The sequence below is a fragment of the Podarcis muralis genome, chromosome 1 (assembly GCF_964188315.1).
Source record: "Podarcis muralis chromosome 1, rPodMur119.hap1.1, whole genome shotgun sequence".
Lineage (NCBI taxonomy): Eukaryota > Metazoa > Chordata > Lepidosauria > Squamata > Lacertidae > Podarcis > Podarcis muralis.
This window is the reverse complement of record NC_135655.1, coordinates 78,659,378-78,675,032: the sequence shown is the minus strand read 5'-3', so window position 1 is coordinate 78,675,032 and position 15,655 is coordinate 78,659,378. Positions and strand designations below refer to the sequence as shown.

Below are 15,655 nucleotides of genomic sequence, written 5' to 3'. Positions count from 1 at the left end.
GGAAGGAAAAGATATTGAAACAAATAAAAGAAGGTGAGAAGAAATTGAGATCTAAACCAAAGTCTCATGAGATTTTAAGAGAAATAAAATATTATCAGACGCAATATATGGAGTTGACAAATCAAGAAATAGAATGGAAGATAAAGCAAATGAGGCAAAAGACATTTGAATCGGCAGATAAATGTGGGAAACTACTGTCATGGCAACTGAAGAAGAGACAAAAGTTAAACACTGTGTCATTTTTGGAAATGGATGGGAAAGTTATTAACAAGCCAAATGAGATAAGCAACTGTTTTCAAAGTTTCTTTAAAAGACTGTATGCGCAAGGGCCTATAAACGAACAAGAAATAGAGGAATTTGTTAAAAAATATGGATTACCAAAGATCTCAGAACAAAGCAAAAGAATTTTAAATGAAAAAATTACAGAACAAGAAATAGAGGGTGCCATTCAGAACATGAAAGTGGGGAAATCACCAGGACCAGACGGTTTGACTGCGAAATACTACAAAGCACTTAAGGAATGGTTAATACAACCATTGAAGGAAGTATGTAATGAAATATTAGAGGGGAAAAAGGCTCCCGAATCGTGGAAAGAAGCATTTATTTCACTTATACCGAAGACAGAAACTGAGAAACATCAAGTTAGGAACTACCGCCCTATATCACTCTTGAATGTGGATTACAAAATCTTTGCAGACGTTTTGGCAAAAAGATTCAAGAGAGTACTGGTAGAGGAGATTCATAAAAATCAAACAGGCTTTCTCCCAGGGAGAAATATGTCAGATAATGTGAGGAACATTATAGACATTTTGGAGTTGTTGGAAGTGGACGTTAACAGAAAAGCAGTTTTGATCTTTGTAGATGCGGAGAAAGCCTTTGACAATATTTCTTGGAAGTTTATGAAGAAGAATCTCCATGGGATGGGGGTAGGCCAAGGGTTTGAAAATGGTATAGGTGCAATATATTCTGAACAAAGAGCTAAATTAATTGTTAACAACGTGGTAATGGATGAAATACCAATAGAGAAGGGTACACGACAGGGATGTCCTATATCCCCTCTACTTTTTATATCCGTCCTGGAGGTTTTGTTAAATATGATCAGAAAGGACCAGCTGGTAGAGGGAATACAGGTCGGAGCCAAACAATACAAATTAAGGGCATTTGCAGACGATTTAGTGTTAACCTTGCAACAGCCAGAAGCTAGCACCAAAAGAGTCTTAGAATTGATTGAGATATTTGGCCGGGTGGCAGGATTTAAACTAAATAAACAGAAAACAAAGGTGTTGGAAAAAAATCTAACAAATGAAGAAAAGGTTAGGTTTCAAAGTGAAACAGGATTGGAAATAGCAAAAAAGGTTAAGTACCTGGGGGTAAACTTAACATCTAAGAATGTGAACTTATTTAAAGATAACTATGAGAAATGTTGGTCAGAAGTGAAGAAAGATCTAGATATATGGTCTAGGCTGAAACTTTCCTTGTTAGGCCGAATTGCTGTTATTAAGATGAATGTATTGCCGAGAATGTTGTTTTTGTTTCAGACGTTGCAAATCCTGGACAAAATGGACTGCTTCAAGAAGTGGCAGAAGGATATATCTAAATTTGTCTGGCAGGGCAAAAAGCCCAGAATAAAATTTAAGACTTTAACCGATGCGAAAGATAGAGGGGGCTTCGCCCTGCCAGACTTAAGACTTTATTATGAATCAGCAGCGTTTTGCTGGCTGAAGCAATGGCTACTTCTGGAGGATACAGACATTTTGGACCTGGAGGGATATGATAACAAATTTGGCTGGCATGCATATCTGTGGTATGACAAGGTAAAGGTGCATAAAAGCTTTAAAAACCATATAGTCAGGAAAGCATTGTACAATGTTTGGAATAGATACAAAGATCTATTGGAAAGTAAAACCCCCAGGTGGCTATCACCAATGGAAGCTAAGGAAGTGAAAAAACTTAACATGGACTCAAATTGGCCTAAATATTCTGAAATTTTAGAACAAGAAGGTGAAACATTGAAGCTTCAAAGTTTTGAGAAGCTAAAGCATAAAGTTCGAGACTGGTTACATTATCGTCAGATAAATGAGACATTTAAGCAGGACAGGAAACTTGGCTTTCAGGAGGAGAGGTCAAAGTTAGAAACAGAATTGCTAGAACCCAATACTAAGAACTTATCTAAAATGTATAATTTGCTGCTGAAATGGAATACACAGGACGAAACGGTGAGATCAGTCATGATTAAATGGGCACAGGATATAGGTCATGATATTGCGGCTGCTGACTGGGAACAGTTATGGACCACCGGTATTAAATTTACGGCATGTAGTGCCTTGAAAGAGAATATAATGAAAATGATCTATAGGTGGTACATGACCCCAGTTAAGCTGGCAAAGATCTATCATTTGCCCAATAATAAATGTTGGAAATGTAACGAGACTGAAGGTACATTTTATCATCTTTGGTGGACCTGCCCAAAGATCAAGGCCTACTGGGAAATGATCTATAATGAAATTAAGAAAGTCCTTAAATGGACATTTGCTAAGAAACCGGAGGCTTTTCTCTTGGGCATGGTCGGCCAATTGGTACCAAAGAAGGATAAGAATTTTTTTATGTATGCAACCACAGCAGCAAGAATCTTACTAGCAAAGTATTGGAAGATGCAAGAACTACCCTCTCTGGAAGAATGGCAGACGAAGGTGACGGAATACATGGGACTGGCAGAGATGACCGGCAGAATCCGTGACCAGAGGAAAGAGACAGTGGAGGAGGACTGGAGAAAATTTAAAATATATCTTAAGAACTATTGTAAAATTGAGGACTGTTAAGATGTTAGGGGTAAGAAATCGAGAATTACAGCTGTAAAGGGTAAATCTTATGTAAATTTAAAAGAGATTTGAGCTAAAATCGACTGAAGGGTTGCTGAAAAAATGTTAAAACAAGGATGTGGTGAAAGGAAGGTATGGGGAAGTCCAATTTTTGTTGTGTGTTTTTGATGTATGTGTTTTGTTTTGTATTGTTTTTATATGTGTAAAAAACCAATAAAAATATTAAAAAAAAAAAAGAAACACCGCCACCCGACCCCACCCCCATCCATCTTCCCTCTCTCCACCCCCCTTTTCTTCTCTCTTTCTTTTTTCTTCTCCCCCTAATGCCTCAACAAATGAAATGGATTTGTAAAAATGTTACATGAAAAAAAAAAAAAAGATACGAGGCACTACACTTCTGTAAAACAAGAAAATCCTTAATAAAATATCATTAAAAAAAATATTGTCTAGTATAATTGACATCAGTTTATCATTGTGTAAACAAATACAACAAAACTCTAAACGTTCCCTCACTCTTCTGAAGTTTTGATCTCACGACTCCACCTAATATTAACAGCCCTTTTTTAATTGCCTCTCAAACTATGCCATGAAGGCCTAAGAAAGAGATGTTACCCCTAAGAAACAGGTCATGTACAAGAGACTATATTGTGGAGCATCAGCCAGTGGAAAGGTAAAGGGCTGCTAGAGGATGTGAGGCTCTGCCAGTGTTGCACGGTGTTCGCTCTCTCTGTCACTGAGCACATGGCCATGTGTTGGAAAGGAGTTTGTAACAGTCTGTGCTCTGGCTGGAGTTTATCCTTGCTCTTATGTAACAGTTGCTTTAGATATAATTAAATATGACACTGGTGAGCAAAGCAAGCTGCTTAGCATAATGTAATGAAGGAGCCTTTTGCAAATACAGTGCCTTTCCCCCAGAGCCAGGGCAAGTTCGCCTAGCTGCAGGCTATCTGCTTCTGAGATCTGGTGCCAGGGCAACCCCTTCCTGCGGACTTGCACCCAACCTCCGAACGAGACATTCCCCTCTTCTCCATGCATCTTGAATCCCAGACACCTTGTAATGCTGGGTCTCCGATTCAAAATGGCTCCTTGCAAAGAGGGGCACAGAGGTGGGCAGCATCATCTTTTATTCAAATGGGCACCAGGGAATCCTGACTAAACTTGCCAGGATGAGGGTGGGAGTGAGGAGTACTACACCAGAGGGGTAATACAGATAGTGCACGAGGGACTCAGTGGGGTGGTGGGGGTCGCTGCAGAATGAAGCTTTTGTTCCTTTGTGCTCTTCAGCCTCTTGTTTTGCTAGAATTGTAGTGAAAGATAGGAGTGATTATCCACTGTCCGCATTATGATTGGGCAAACAAGTGATATCAGCTAGCAAGTGTTTTGGTAGTTTTAATTGGCCAGTAAACCCCTATAAGCGCTGTTCCTCTTTCATGCCCCATTACTCTGGCGCCAGTCTTTTTGTAAAGAAAGCCTGGCACGATGACTGAGATCTCCTAATTTGTACAGGTGTTTTTACTGATCTGTTCCGGCATTTCACAAATACCCGTGGGGAGCGGGGAGCTGGGAGCTGGCTTCCGCCCGGAAGGGGCTGCTTGTGTAGCACATAGGAGCTTAGGCACATATGTTGTTGCACCGGCATAGTCTGGTATGGAAGATTGGGATACCACTACTCAGTGCACTAAGCAGCAGATGTTTACATGAAGTTGATGATGGTATCATGATTTCTCATTAATAATTGCAGTGTCTGTAATCCCTCCAGATGGGCTCGTTTAGCTGCTAGGATTCAGGGCTTCATATCCCTGTACCTAGGAATGCAAGGAAGCTTATGAGAGAATGAAGCCAGGAATGTTAATTGGGCCGATATACTAATGGAAATGTTTCAACAAGGGTGTGATGCTTGCTATCTGAGTGAATAGTACTTTATTTCTTATGATAGGAAAACTTTCTCCCTGTTTTCTGCTGCTAGTGGCCTTCCAAAGCTGTAATTGGGGCTTTCCCAGTCTTAGTACTGTACTCACACAATATTCCAGCTGCCGCCCAGTTGGGGACTGGGAAGCTTTGCTGCAGGGGATCTGGGCTCACCATGCATCTCTCTCAATCTTTCCCTACCCCATTTGTAATCAGGAGAGATGTGCCTGCCTGAGCTGGAAATGCATAACCTTCAGATAATTTTTTTTAAACCCCTCAAAATAAAATTTAAGCAGATTAATGCAGTAGTAGTGCATTGTTGAGTAAGAAAAATAAGCATGTTTATAACCTGCTTTCTAAAAAACAGTATATTGTGGGGAACATTGATTTGGGGAGAAACAAGCAACCATATGAGAGAGAGTGTATGTGTTAAAGGTCACAATATTGCATAAGCTTTGAGGGTGAGGGTTGCCACATGTCACTAATGAAATTTATAGGCAGTCAGCAAAATAAGGAGCCAAGACATTTGTTCAAGAGCATTGTACGCAGACCTTGGAATAGCCTTCTCTACCTGAGGAGAAATAATAATTAATAAAAACAGTTTCCCAGTGAGAAACTGGTATAGTTGGAGTACTGAAGAAAATGTGAAATCCCCATAACAAAGGTTCTGCTTTGAGGAAGGAGATATCAAAATTCAAAATACCAAATGAGAGATGGTGGTACTTTACTGCAATATAAATTAACCACCTGGAAAGGTTTTGAGATAGCCAAAGGTGATTAGTGACCCAAGTACTGGAGGCATTTTCAAGAATTGTCAGGTTTAAAACAAAAGAACACCAACAACTCCAAAACCTGTTTAGTACTTCATCAGTTTAGGCTGCCATTTCAGAAACAGGGCATAAATGTGGGCTGCTAGATCATGACCTGGTGACTTTCAGAATCCTCTCTTGAGACATGAGGCACAAAAGCTCTTCTAACTTCTGAACCTGAAGTATAGAGCTGCTGCCTTGTGATGGCTGTGGGGTATGGGTTGGTAGGGGCCATGGCTTCTCTGCTGTCCTCTCATGCCCTACGGTGCATCTGCTTTTTCTTTTGCAGATGGTGAGCGACTGGGCGAGGTGACAGACCCTGGCAGGCATGCGGCGGGGGCCCATGCATCCTCTCCTCAGAGGAAGGCTGAGGACTCCAGCGAGAGCCGGGAGGACGAGCAGATGGTAATCTCACTTGCGCCTGGCTTCTTGCTTTCTGTGTTTTGTGTGCTAATTAGAAAATAAGTTTCCTAACAGTTTCTGTTTGGGATATGGAGATATCTCTGCCGCATCACTGTGATTTACTCTGCATACTAGGAGAAGGGCAGTGGAGGAAAGGCAGTGGTTCCTAATCCCAGGTACTTAGACCATATGATGTCACACATCCAACAGGTGAGGGTGGTTTGCACAGAGGCCTGGTGGACCTAATTAGGCCTTTGAGCTGGAGGTCCACCACCACTGCAGTAGAGGAAGGGGCAGTGTGTTGTATCTGATGTCATGCTAAGTTTCTCTGAAGTTCTGTGTCACTGTGTGGATGAGACCCCACCGGTCCTCTCCTCTCCTCTTCTGAGCTTGGCGGTGGTGGGGGCTTCTCTTTCATGGTGCTGGGAGCAACTTCATGGATGTGTTCTCACTTTCCCCCCAAGCTTTGAGTTGTAAGGACCTCACAGGCATGCCTAGGGCAAGGCCAATTGAGAGACTCCTTGTTTTTCTCAGGAGCCTGAAGGGGCTCTCCCTGACCTCATATTGTCCTTGAAGATGGTAGGAAGTCTTTGAGGTATTTATCTACTTCCTAAGCCTCTCCAAAGCCCATGCAACAGGCAGGAACAGCCTGTCTACCCTGCCACACCTCTAGGCTCTGGAAAAGGGCATAGGTTGTTACAAGGTTAAAACATGCACTTACCATTGGTGAACTGCCACACACATTTGCAGGCCCTTGTCAATTTCTTACCTGGGCATTATAGACTAGATGCAAATATACCTTTGGATGTGAGGTACTTTGAAGGCCTGTGACAGGCTGTTCGCTCTATTATTTAGACCAGGCTTCCTCAAACTTGGCCCTCCACATGTTTTTGGCCTACAACTCCCATGATCCCTAGCTAGCAGGACCAGTGGTCAGGGATGGTGGGAATTGTAGTCTCAAAACATCTGGAGGGCCGAGTTTGAGGAAGCCTGATTTAGACTGTTATTCTAATCCAAAGGCAGGAGGTGGCTTAGGTATATTTTTCAGTCTGTTACTTATAATTCAATACAGACAAAATAAAAAAATATCTCCAGAAAACCACATTTACGTTCATCATTCTTTCCAGCGTGCTATATCATTTCCCAGTTTCACCGTTTCCCATATTGTTCCCTTGCCTTTCTCCCATGGAATTTCCTCCATTGCTGCAACCCATATTTTCTCCAGGCATGGGGATCTTGGAAAGGGGCAGGAACAAACACCTATTGAAGACGGATCAATGGGGCAGGGGTCTGCTGTCACTGACAGTTAACATAAGGTAGGGACAAGATAAATAGTGACAGTAGCTAAAAAAAAAAAAGCAGTCCCTGCTGCGTAGGGACTCGGTGATGCTCAGCATTGTGGCCACAGAATGTGTCCTTTGGTAAATATCACTGTGAATGTAAAGGGCCTAGATTGCCGCACATAGAGCATTGTTATGAGTCTCTTTTTGCTTGAGCGTGATTGCCCTTTGAGCAGTGATTCATTGGAGTTGGCATTTCTTCGTAGGATAAAAGGGGGGTATTGGCAGTGCTTCGGCCTGCTGAAGGTGCACAGCTTCTCTGTTAGCTCCCCCATAATGCTGGTTAGTATGCATTCATTGTCCCTTTAGGGCAATATATTGCTTTATGATTCAGACATTGGCTGTTCCCAGCACTGGGCCAGTTTCCCCAGGCAGGTTGTGTATGACAAGAGGTTTGTGTATGTGGAAGGGAAACAGACTGTGTCACCACCTGCCCTTGGCGCGTCCCTCATTATGGTAGCAGTGAATATGGGAGGCATTTGCACCTTCAGAACAGAGAAGGAAATATCAACAACACTGGACTCAAAATAATGCAGAACAATTAGTGTAAGCTGAGGAGAGTGTGGTATGTCACACACCCACGTACATGACACAACTGAGTCCTGTGCAGAGGCAATAAATCATAACATTTAACAATATGTTGATTATATGTCCTTAGAGACTGGGGAAGAGCGAGACTTAAAGAGAATATACCTGTTCATGCAGAAGCAAACACATTTTTACTGTTGCAGCCTGCACTTCAGGCAAAGGCAGAATCTTCTCTCTCGTGCTAGAAGCACAACCATTTTTGTTGACCCTATTTGTGGCCCCCACACTTTGGTAGAAGTCTTGAAGAACAAGGCTTTAAAATATGAATCTGCTTAGGTATTCCAACATATGTATACCTTATATATTGGCTTTTCGTAACACCTGGAATTTTATTTTCATTCTGGGTGTTGTTGTTTTTTTTAAAAAAAGAACTGGAATAGTGGTGAAATAAATGCCTTCCGGGTTTTCCTCCCCATTTTTCCTCTGTTTTATTTTTTCTATTTCTATATGCATTTTTCTTTGCTACACTTATCCCTTTTACTGTCTTTTCTATGTGTTCATGTTAATAAAAATAAATAAGAAAGAAGTAAATCAATGAGGGGATGGATGATAGGAAGAGAGCACAGTAAGTGTGTTTCCAGAATTCATAACCATAAAGGGTAAATTCATTTACTTATACAAATTTTCCTCTCTAACAGTAGTCCCAACCCTTTAACTACCCCCCCCCCATAAAACCCTGCCATTCATCTCATTAAAAGCCTGATGGAACAAAAACTCCTTATTCTTGTTTCCAGTGGCGTAGCGTGGGGGGTGCAAGGGGGGCCAGCCGCACCGGGCGCAACATCTGGGGTTAGGGCAAATCCACGGGTTAGGGGGCGCAAATTACTTGCCTTGCCCCGGGTGCTGACAACCCACACTATGCCACTGCTTGTTTCACCTTTTTACAGTGGTGGCTTCCCATATCATGCTTGTAGACCAAAGGCAGTCATGCAAAGCATGAGAACTGAACTACACATCCAGAAATTTCACACTGCACAGCCCTCTTTGGACTAATTCAGGTTGCAGATGGAATGATTGCATGTTCAAGTGCTTTCCATGTAAAAACAGCAACAAGAACAAACTGACAACCAAAATGAAATAAACAAAACACTTCTTCCATGAAGAAAACCTGTATGTTGGAGAAGGATGGTTTGGCATAGCCTCACTTCTTCATCAAATGCTCGTTTTCTATGTGCCAGAGAGAGCTTTTATGTGGATAGCATTCCAACATGTAGCACCCTCCCTCCCTGCATTCTGAATTTGTGCAAATTTAAGGAAGTCATATTTCAGGATATTTCTGAACATGTTGGCTGAGAGTGGTTCTCTTAATACTTCACGCTTGTTTAGATGTATACAAAAACCATTTTTATTTTCCAATTAGATTGCATTTTGCTACACAAGGGAGAGTAATTGTTAGAGAGAATAGCAGCCATATGGATCGTTTGAGGCCCATTTTAAAGCCATTGTGCTGAACAAAATTCAAGGAGATAATTCAAAGTTAATTTGTTTTCGTCCCTTCTTCCTGGGTGTAAGTAACACATTGTGCGACAGGACATCCTTCTGTTGTAGTTTGGCTTGTCTGCCCTTCCTTACAGCCCTTGTTCATTACAAAACACAAGCTTTGTAATGTTTGTGCTCCTGGTGCCAATACCCACCCTTTCCTGCCCTTGAGAGCAAGGGCTTTGCCAACTTCTCCCTGACAGATGAGCAGCAGCTAAAGGGCCAATCACCCAAGGCAAAAGTTGAAAGGACTTGTGTTGTCGAAAACCACCAGCAAGGGTCCAGTAGTATTTTCCTCATTTCCTGTCAGGACAGGTGATGGGCGCTGGTCAGCAATAACTCACAAGGCATCAGTGAACTCTTTATTCAAAGAAACAAAACAGTTTAGGCCTAGTGAGCACAGCAACTCTTCCCAGTAGATCTTGCCCCCATGAGGCACTTGCAAGGAATGAAGGTTGCAAGGAATGAGCCTTCCCACAGCTCTCTGTCTCCACCCCACATGGTCATTCACAAGCAATCTGAGGCTCCCTGTTGTCTGTCTTTGCTCCACCCTCTTCATACCTCTGTGGGTTCTGGGAGAACAGTGGGGAGGGGAGTTGGTCACACCAGGAGGGGGAGACTCCTTGGCTTCTTCAGCAGCATGTCTCATCTCGGCCTCCCTCCTCTCCAGCCTCTGCTTCTGTATCTGTTTCTGGACTGCTCTCTGCCATAGATCTTCCTGCTCACTAAACCCTGTTGCCTCTTCAGTTTCTGACACCGCCTTCTCCCAGTCTGCTCTATCTTCTCCGTCTGACCACTCATCATCGTCCCACCTCCTGGCTCTGAGCCTTCTTACCTTGGGGTTCGCTAGCTGGTGCCTCCCACCACTCCTCTACATCCAGCTAGTCCATGACATTTCCTTGGCCAAAGATTGATCTAGACCTGCAAGCCAAGGGGAAGCTAGCTGGACTCCAGTTCCCTAAGCATGGCTGCTTCACCCAAATGTCAAAAAGCAAAATGAAGGACAGACGTTTGTTTTTCTGCTAAAAGGTTAGGAACTGGCCTGTTGAAAGTATAGCAAGTAGCTAATAAGTGGAAGAGAAATAATCCATGAATTGTTCTTTTCATTGTTTAGTAACAATTCTTTATGCTTTCAGTCTCTCACATTCCTCTGTGCTCAGGAGTTAAGAGTCTCTTATACAGCACTGTGAACTGGAACATTTTCAAAACTACTATCACATTTTTTTAAAAAAAAATTTTTACTGGCACCAGTGCTTTTGTAGCATACAAAGCAAATGAGAAAGAAGGTTCCTAAATGCTGATCTGGAGATACTAGTAGTGTTTTGGTTTTTCTGGATCCCACCTTTTGGTGCTCGCTACAGTTGTTGTAGCCCAGGGTTAGGCAACCTAAGGCCTGTGGGCCGGATGTGACCCAATCGCCTTCTCAATCCGGTCCATGGACTGGCCAGGAATCAGCATGTTTTTACATGAGTAGAATGTGTGCTTTTATTTAAAATGCATCTCTGGGTTATTTGTGGGGCATAGGAATTTGTTCAGTTCTCCCCCCCCAAAAAAAGTCCGGCCCACCACATGGTCTGAGGGACGGTGGACCGGCCCATGGCTGAAAATAGTTGCTGACCCCTGTTGTAGCCTTTCTTGCTTTCTTTTATACATTTTTTTATTATCATCATTCTATTTATTGTATTTTCAGTCTTTATAAATAGAAAGTACTTAAACAATAGTGATAGAAATGTATACACTTGTAAGATTCCCCCCCCCCCCAATAAGACATTTTGACATCAACCATGAGAAGGGGATCATATTACACATTTGCAATAGATTTCAAGAGAGAGAAAACATGTTATTTTTAAATGTTCCACGCAAGGAGGATACATTTGTGAGGCCACTAATGTTTTGTGGAGAAATAATGTGGGGGAAAGCAGGGGGATAACTGCACTTTCTTAATAACCAAATGTTGTGGTCTGAGTGTTGGGTGGGGGGTGCAATAATCCTCATGGTGCTGGTTTTGACCTTTAAAGCCCTATGTGGCCTAGGACCCTCATACCTACAGGACCGCCTCTCCTGGTATGCCCCGAGAAGGAACTTAAGGTCCATAAATAACAACACTTTGGAGGCCCCGAACCTCAAGGAGGTTAGATTGGTTTCAACTAGGGCCAGGGCCTTTTCAGCACTGGCTCTGTCACAAGAGACCAGGGCCCTGCGGGATTTGACATCTTTTCCACAATGCCTGCAAGATGGAGCTGTTCTGCCTGGCCTCCGGCTTGGACTCACTCTGACCCCTTATATGGGATTTGCTATATACGGCAAATTTTCCCTTGGCTTTTTTGCTGGCCCATGTAGGACCAGCATGGATAGCTGGCTCGGGTGAATATCTAATGCTTCCTCCCTTTATGGTCTTGATTTATGGGCTACTACTAAAATGAGGCTGCATTTTAAGCTGTATTTTAAGCTGTATTTTAATTAACTCAACCCCCCCCCCCCATTACGTTTTGTTGTAATTTATACTCGGTGTTAGCCTCCCTGAGCCTGGCCCTGGCCGGGGAAGGCGGGGTATAAATAAAAATTTATTATTTTTATTCAAATACATCAAAATAATCAGGTGCAGGCACCAGTCACAGTGGGCCCTCTGGGGAGCTTAGTCTTGGCACTTGCCTGAGGGCATAGGAGCCAACTCCTAGGGGCTGAGGTCCCTTTACACCGCCAGTAAAATATTTGAGGGGCCCGCTAATGTTGATGGACATTGCCATTCAAATGGTGTATGTGCTTATGATCAGTTATGCAGAGCAGGGCTTACCTGGGCACCCCCAATATTTTATTCAAGATGGCACCCCTACCTGACTGAGGGTGCTGAGTGTTGAGGCTAGCCCTGGCTTTTAACATAATACAGTTAGAACAACAGGCAAAATAACCACACAACAAAATAACAAAGACAAAACAGCTGATAAACCTAATCGAGATTAAAAAGTCAGGACAAATCAACAGATCGAATGCTTACCAGGAAAAGAAAAGCATTTGTATTGTAGTGGAAGGCCATTAAAGATGGGGCCAGATGGGTCTGTCTATGGAGGGAGACGAACAATGGGGGTCAGATGGGTCTGTCTATGGAGGGAGACGAACAAAGACGACCCTCTCTCTCCCTTCTCTGGGAGGGAGTCATAGTCACTGCTATTTCAGGTTACTTCAGGCCCCATCAGTTAGGATTTTTTTTGCCCCAGTGTGCATCTCACTGCTTACACCAAGCCTCATTCACAATTTTGTTTCCAATTCGCCAAACTTGGAGAGGCCCTTGTGAAACCCTTTGCTGCCTGCTTGGGTTTTTGCCACCCCAAATACTTTGGTGATATTCACAGACTTAGCTGCTTTATTGCTGACTCCAGATCATGTAGGTTAGATAGCACTGGTCTGCAATACAGATCTCAGTATTTCACTCCACTGTAGAAATTATTTACACCACCACTTATATAGCTGCACTCATACTGTGGGTGAGGGATTGCTCCAAAATTACTGTGCCTATCTTTCACCCACAGGTAGAGTGAACTGCACGCAGTCATTTGCACAGCCCTGATGCCTGGCTACAGAGGGCTAGTTTTTTGTTCAGAAGTTTGAAGTAATGAATATATCTGAATCCCAACGAGAGTAAGAAAAGCTGTTCCAAGGCAGCCACATGGAGAAATGAGGCTGGGGAGAACCAAGGCAGTGGCTGATAATAAATGCTGTAAACAAAAGGGAGCCCATTAGGATGCACAGTGTTAAAGAAATAATTAGCCAACTTTGTCGAAGTGAGCTAATTAAAGCCCCAGAGGAAAGGAACACAATGCCCTCTGAAGGCATTATTAGGGAGACAACATAATAGCGCTGTGATTGTTTTAAAAAGGAAGAATTTCTTCCGCGGCTTTGGCATCTTAGCTGTTAACTATGTACGAAGTTTGTCTCAAGCTGCTGAATTTGAAGATGTGGGGAGGAGGGTGGACTTGCCACTGGGAGCCGCATTTGTGCTTCTTGAAAGGAGGGGTGTCTTGTTTCCCTCTTCCAGACATGGCATATTTCAACAGCTCCTCCCACTAGCATTGGGGGGAGGGGGGGAGATGGCTGCACACATGCATAGCTTTCTGTGGTACCAATCCCACAGGGCCAATCCTGACCCCTCACCAAGGGACCAGACGCAGCAACCTCAGGCTAGCAGTTCAAAAACCCTATTTCTCACAATCTAATTGGTGCGCAGTTTGCAGCTGGGTCTCAAAATGTGGAAGATAGCACAGATTTGATAGAACAAGCTGAATAAATTGACTTTTTTCACACGCACACATACACACACACTCCCCCCCCCCTTTTCTTCTTAGTGTGCCTGAAGCGGTGGCAGATTAAAGGGCCTCTGTGTTCTTCAGCAGAAAAGACCAAAAGGTTCTTCTCTTACAGCTGCCAAGAGAAATTTGGGGGTTGGGGGTGGGAGAAAGAGAGCACTCTATTGAAGGAGCTATGGCCAGTCCAGGCACTGTCTCCGTGCCACAGCTATTATAAATTTGTTTCTCACAAAGGCCCCTGCAAAGTAATGCTTCACAGAATTTTGTAATGGTAGGGTAAAAGTTTCCATCTCTCTCTCTCTCTCTTTGACGTTGTATTTGTTTTGGACCCATGGAATAAATTTCAAGGTTTGCTTCTTGAAGCAGAGTGAACTTTCCCCACTTCCCGAATATATAGAGGAAGCTATTCAGAGCTAGGCTACTCTGATCCAAGTAAATTCTCAGGTTTTGTGGGAATCCGGTTTTGTTTGTTTAAGAGGGAGGTGCAAAGGCAAGGGGAGCAGCTGCCGCTTGCTCTTGAATGCTGAGGTTTTCTGTCTTGGAACATAGTGCAGCCTTCCCTGACCTGGCACCCTCCAGAGGTTTTGAACTACAATTCCCAGCAGTCTTACCTAGCACAACACTGCTGGCTGGACTGATGAAGCCATAGTCCCAACCATTTGGAGGACATCAGGTTGGCATTAACAGGTTTGCTTGGCCCAGCTCAGCCTTCTCTTGTAGAGCTCGTCCATTCTGGCCTCGACTTTCCAGATACTGAGTGATAAATACACAGTTGTTACTCATTTGTTGCCAGAGATCCAAAGTTCCCCCCACTTCCTTCTCAGCTTGTCCATCTGTTATGTGGACGCTGCAGTATATTGTCTTTGGAACAGTGCAAGGCTCTCTCTCTCCTCTCTCTCTCTCTCTCTCTCTCTCTCGCCTCTGTCTCCAGCTAGTATTTCCATACCTGATGGGTTCAGCTAGCTCATAAGCATGTGACATCTGTACAGTGATTATGCAAATACTATGGGCACCTATTTTCAGATCTGATGAGTCACACACACACCACCACAACTTTGATGGTGTGTGTGTGTGTGTTTATTCTCACAAGGATTCCCGGTCAGAAGAGAAACCCAAGCAAACATCAGCAGAACCACATCCCTGCAATTCATTTCCATTTTTAAAAGACAATAGCAGCTTATCCTGTTAAACACACACACACACACACACACACACACACACACACACACTCCTGGTGGTCTTCTTTGCACAAGGGCTACCTTCCCCCTGCTTTGTTTCATGGAAACAGGATACCGAGTTACACCAGTGCTGAATCCATGATGGCACTACTCTGCCACCCCCACCCTATTGTCCTAAAAAAAGACACTTTAGATCTTTTCTCTTGTGCCAATAGCAAATGGGTTTCATAGGCATTCTATAAGGCAGGAAAAGAGAAGGTACGCACTGATAGTTTGATTCCTGGAACTTCTCTGGCCTCTGGGAAGTGCCAGACAATTCACCCAGGCTTCACACTTTGTTCTTTGCCTGTGTGGTCTATAATGAAATGCACTCCATAGGCCAATGGCTCAAGTCCTTGTCCCCATCACAGACTATGAGGTGGACTGGAGAGAGCTGCTGTTGCTTTCAAACATTTGCTCCAGTTGGCCTTCTTCATAGCTCTAAGAGACACCCTTGCAGCATCCAGCTTAAACAGTTGATGGTCCTACAGCCCACACCCAGTGAGCAAGGGCAAGAAGTCAGTTATTTTTATTAACTGATATAACCTGCAGCTGTAAGCTTGGTATGTGGGTTAAAGGGAAGGCATGAGTGGTTCCAGCATGGTTTTCTCTCTGTGTGTTCATTTGCTCCATGGCAGCATTGTAGCCCACTTTCCACTGGAACAACAGGGGCAATAAGGGCTTCCTTGACACAACTGGATTAGTCTGTTAATGGTACAAATGGCATCCTGGCAGTGTCTGCTGAAAGCCGACGTAGGAGTTCATAAAGCTTATTTTGCTTGGAGGTAGCCG

General features: G+C 43.4%; 1 protein-coding gene across 4 annotated transcripts in view; it reads left to right on the top strand.

The window, feature by feature from the left end:
* B4GALNT4 (beta-1,4-N-acetyl-galactosaminyltransferase 4) overlaps positions 1-15,655 on the top strand; it is a 171,173-nt gene that overhangs the window by 89,158 nt on the left and 66,360 nt on the right. For all 4 annotated transcript variants that reach the window (XM_028736218.2, XM_077932136.1, XM_077932143.1 and 1 more), the window contains one exon: positions 5,826-5,941. In XM_028736218.2, coding sequence (XP_028592051.2) covers positions 5,826-5,941 — 116 coding nt within the window. The remainder of the gene's footprint in view (positions 1-5,825; positions 5,942-15,655) is intronic.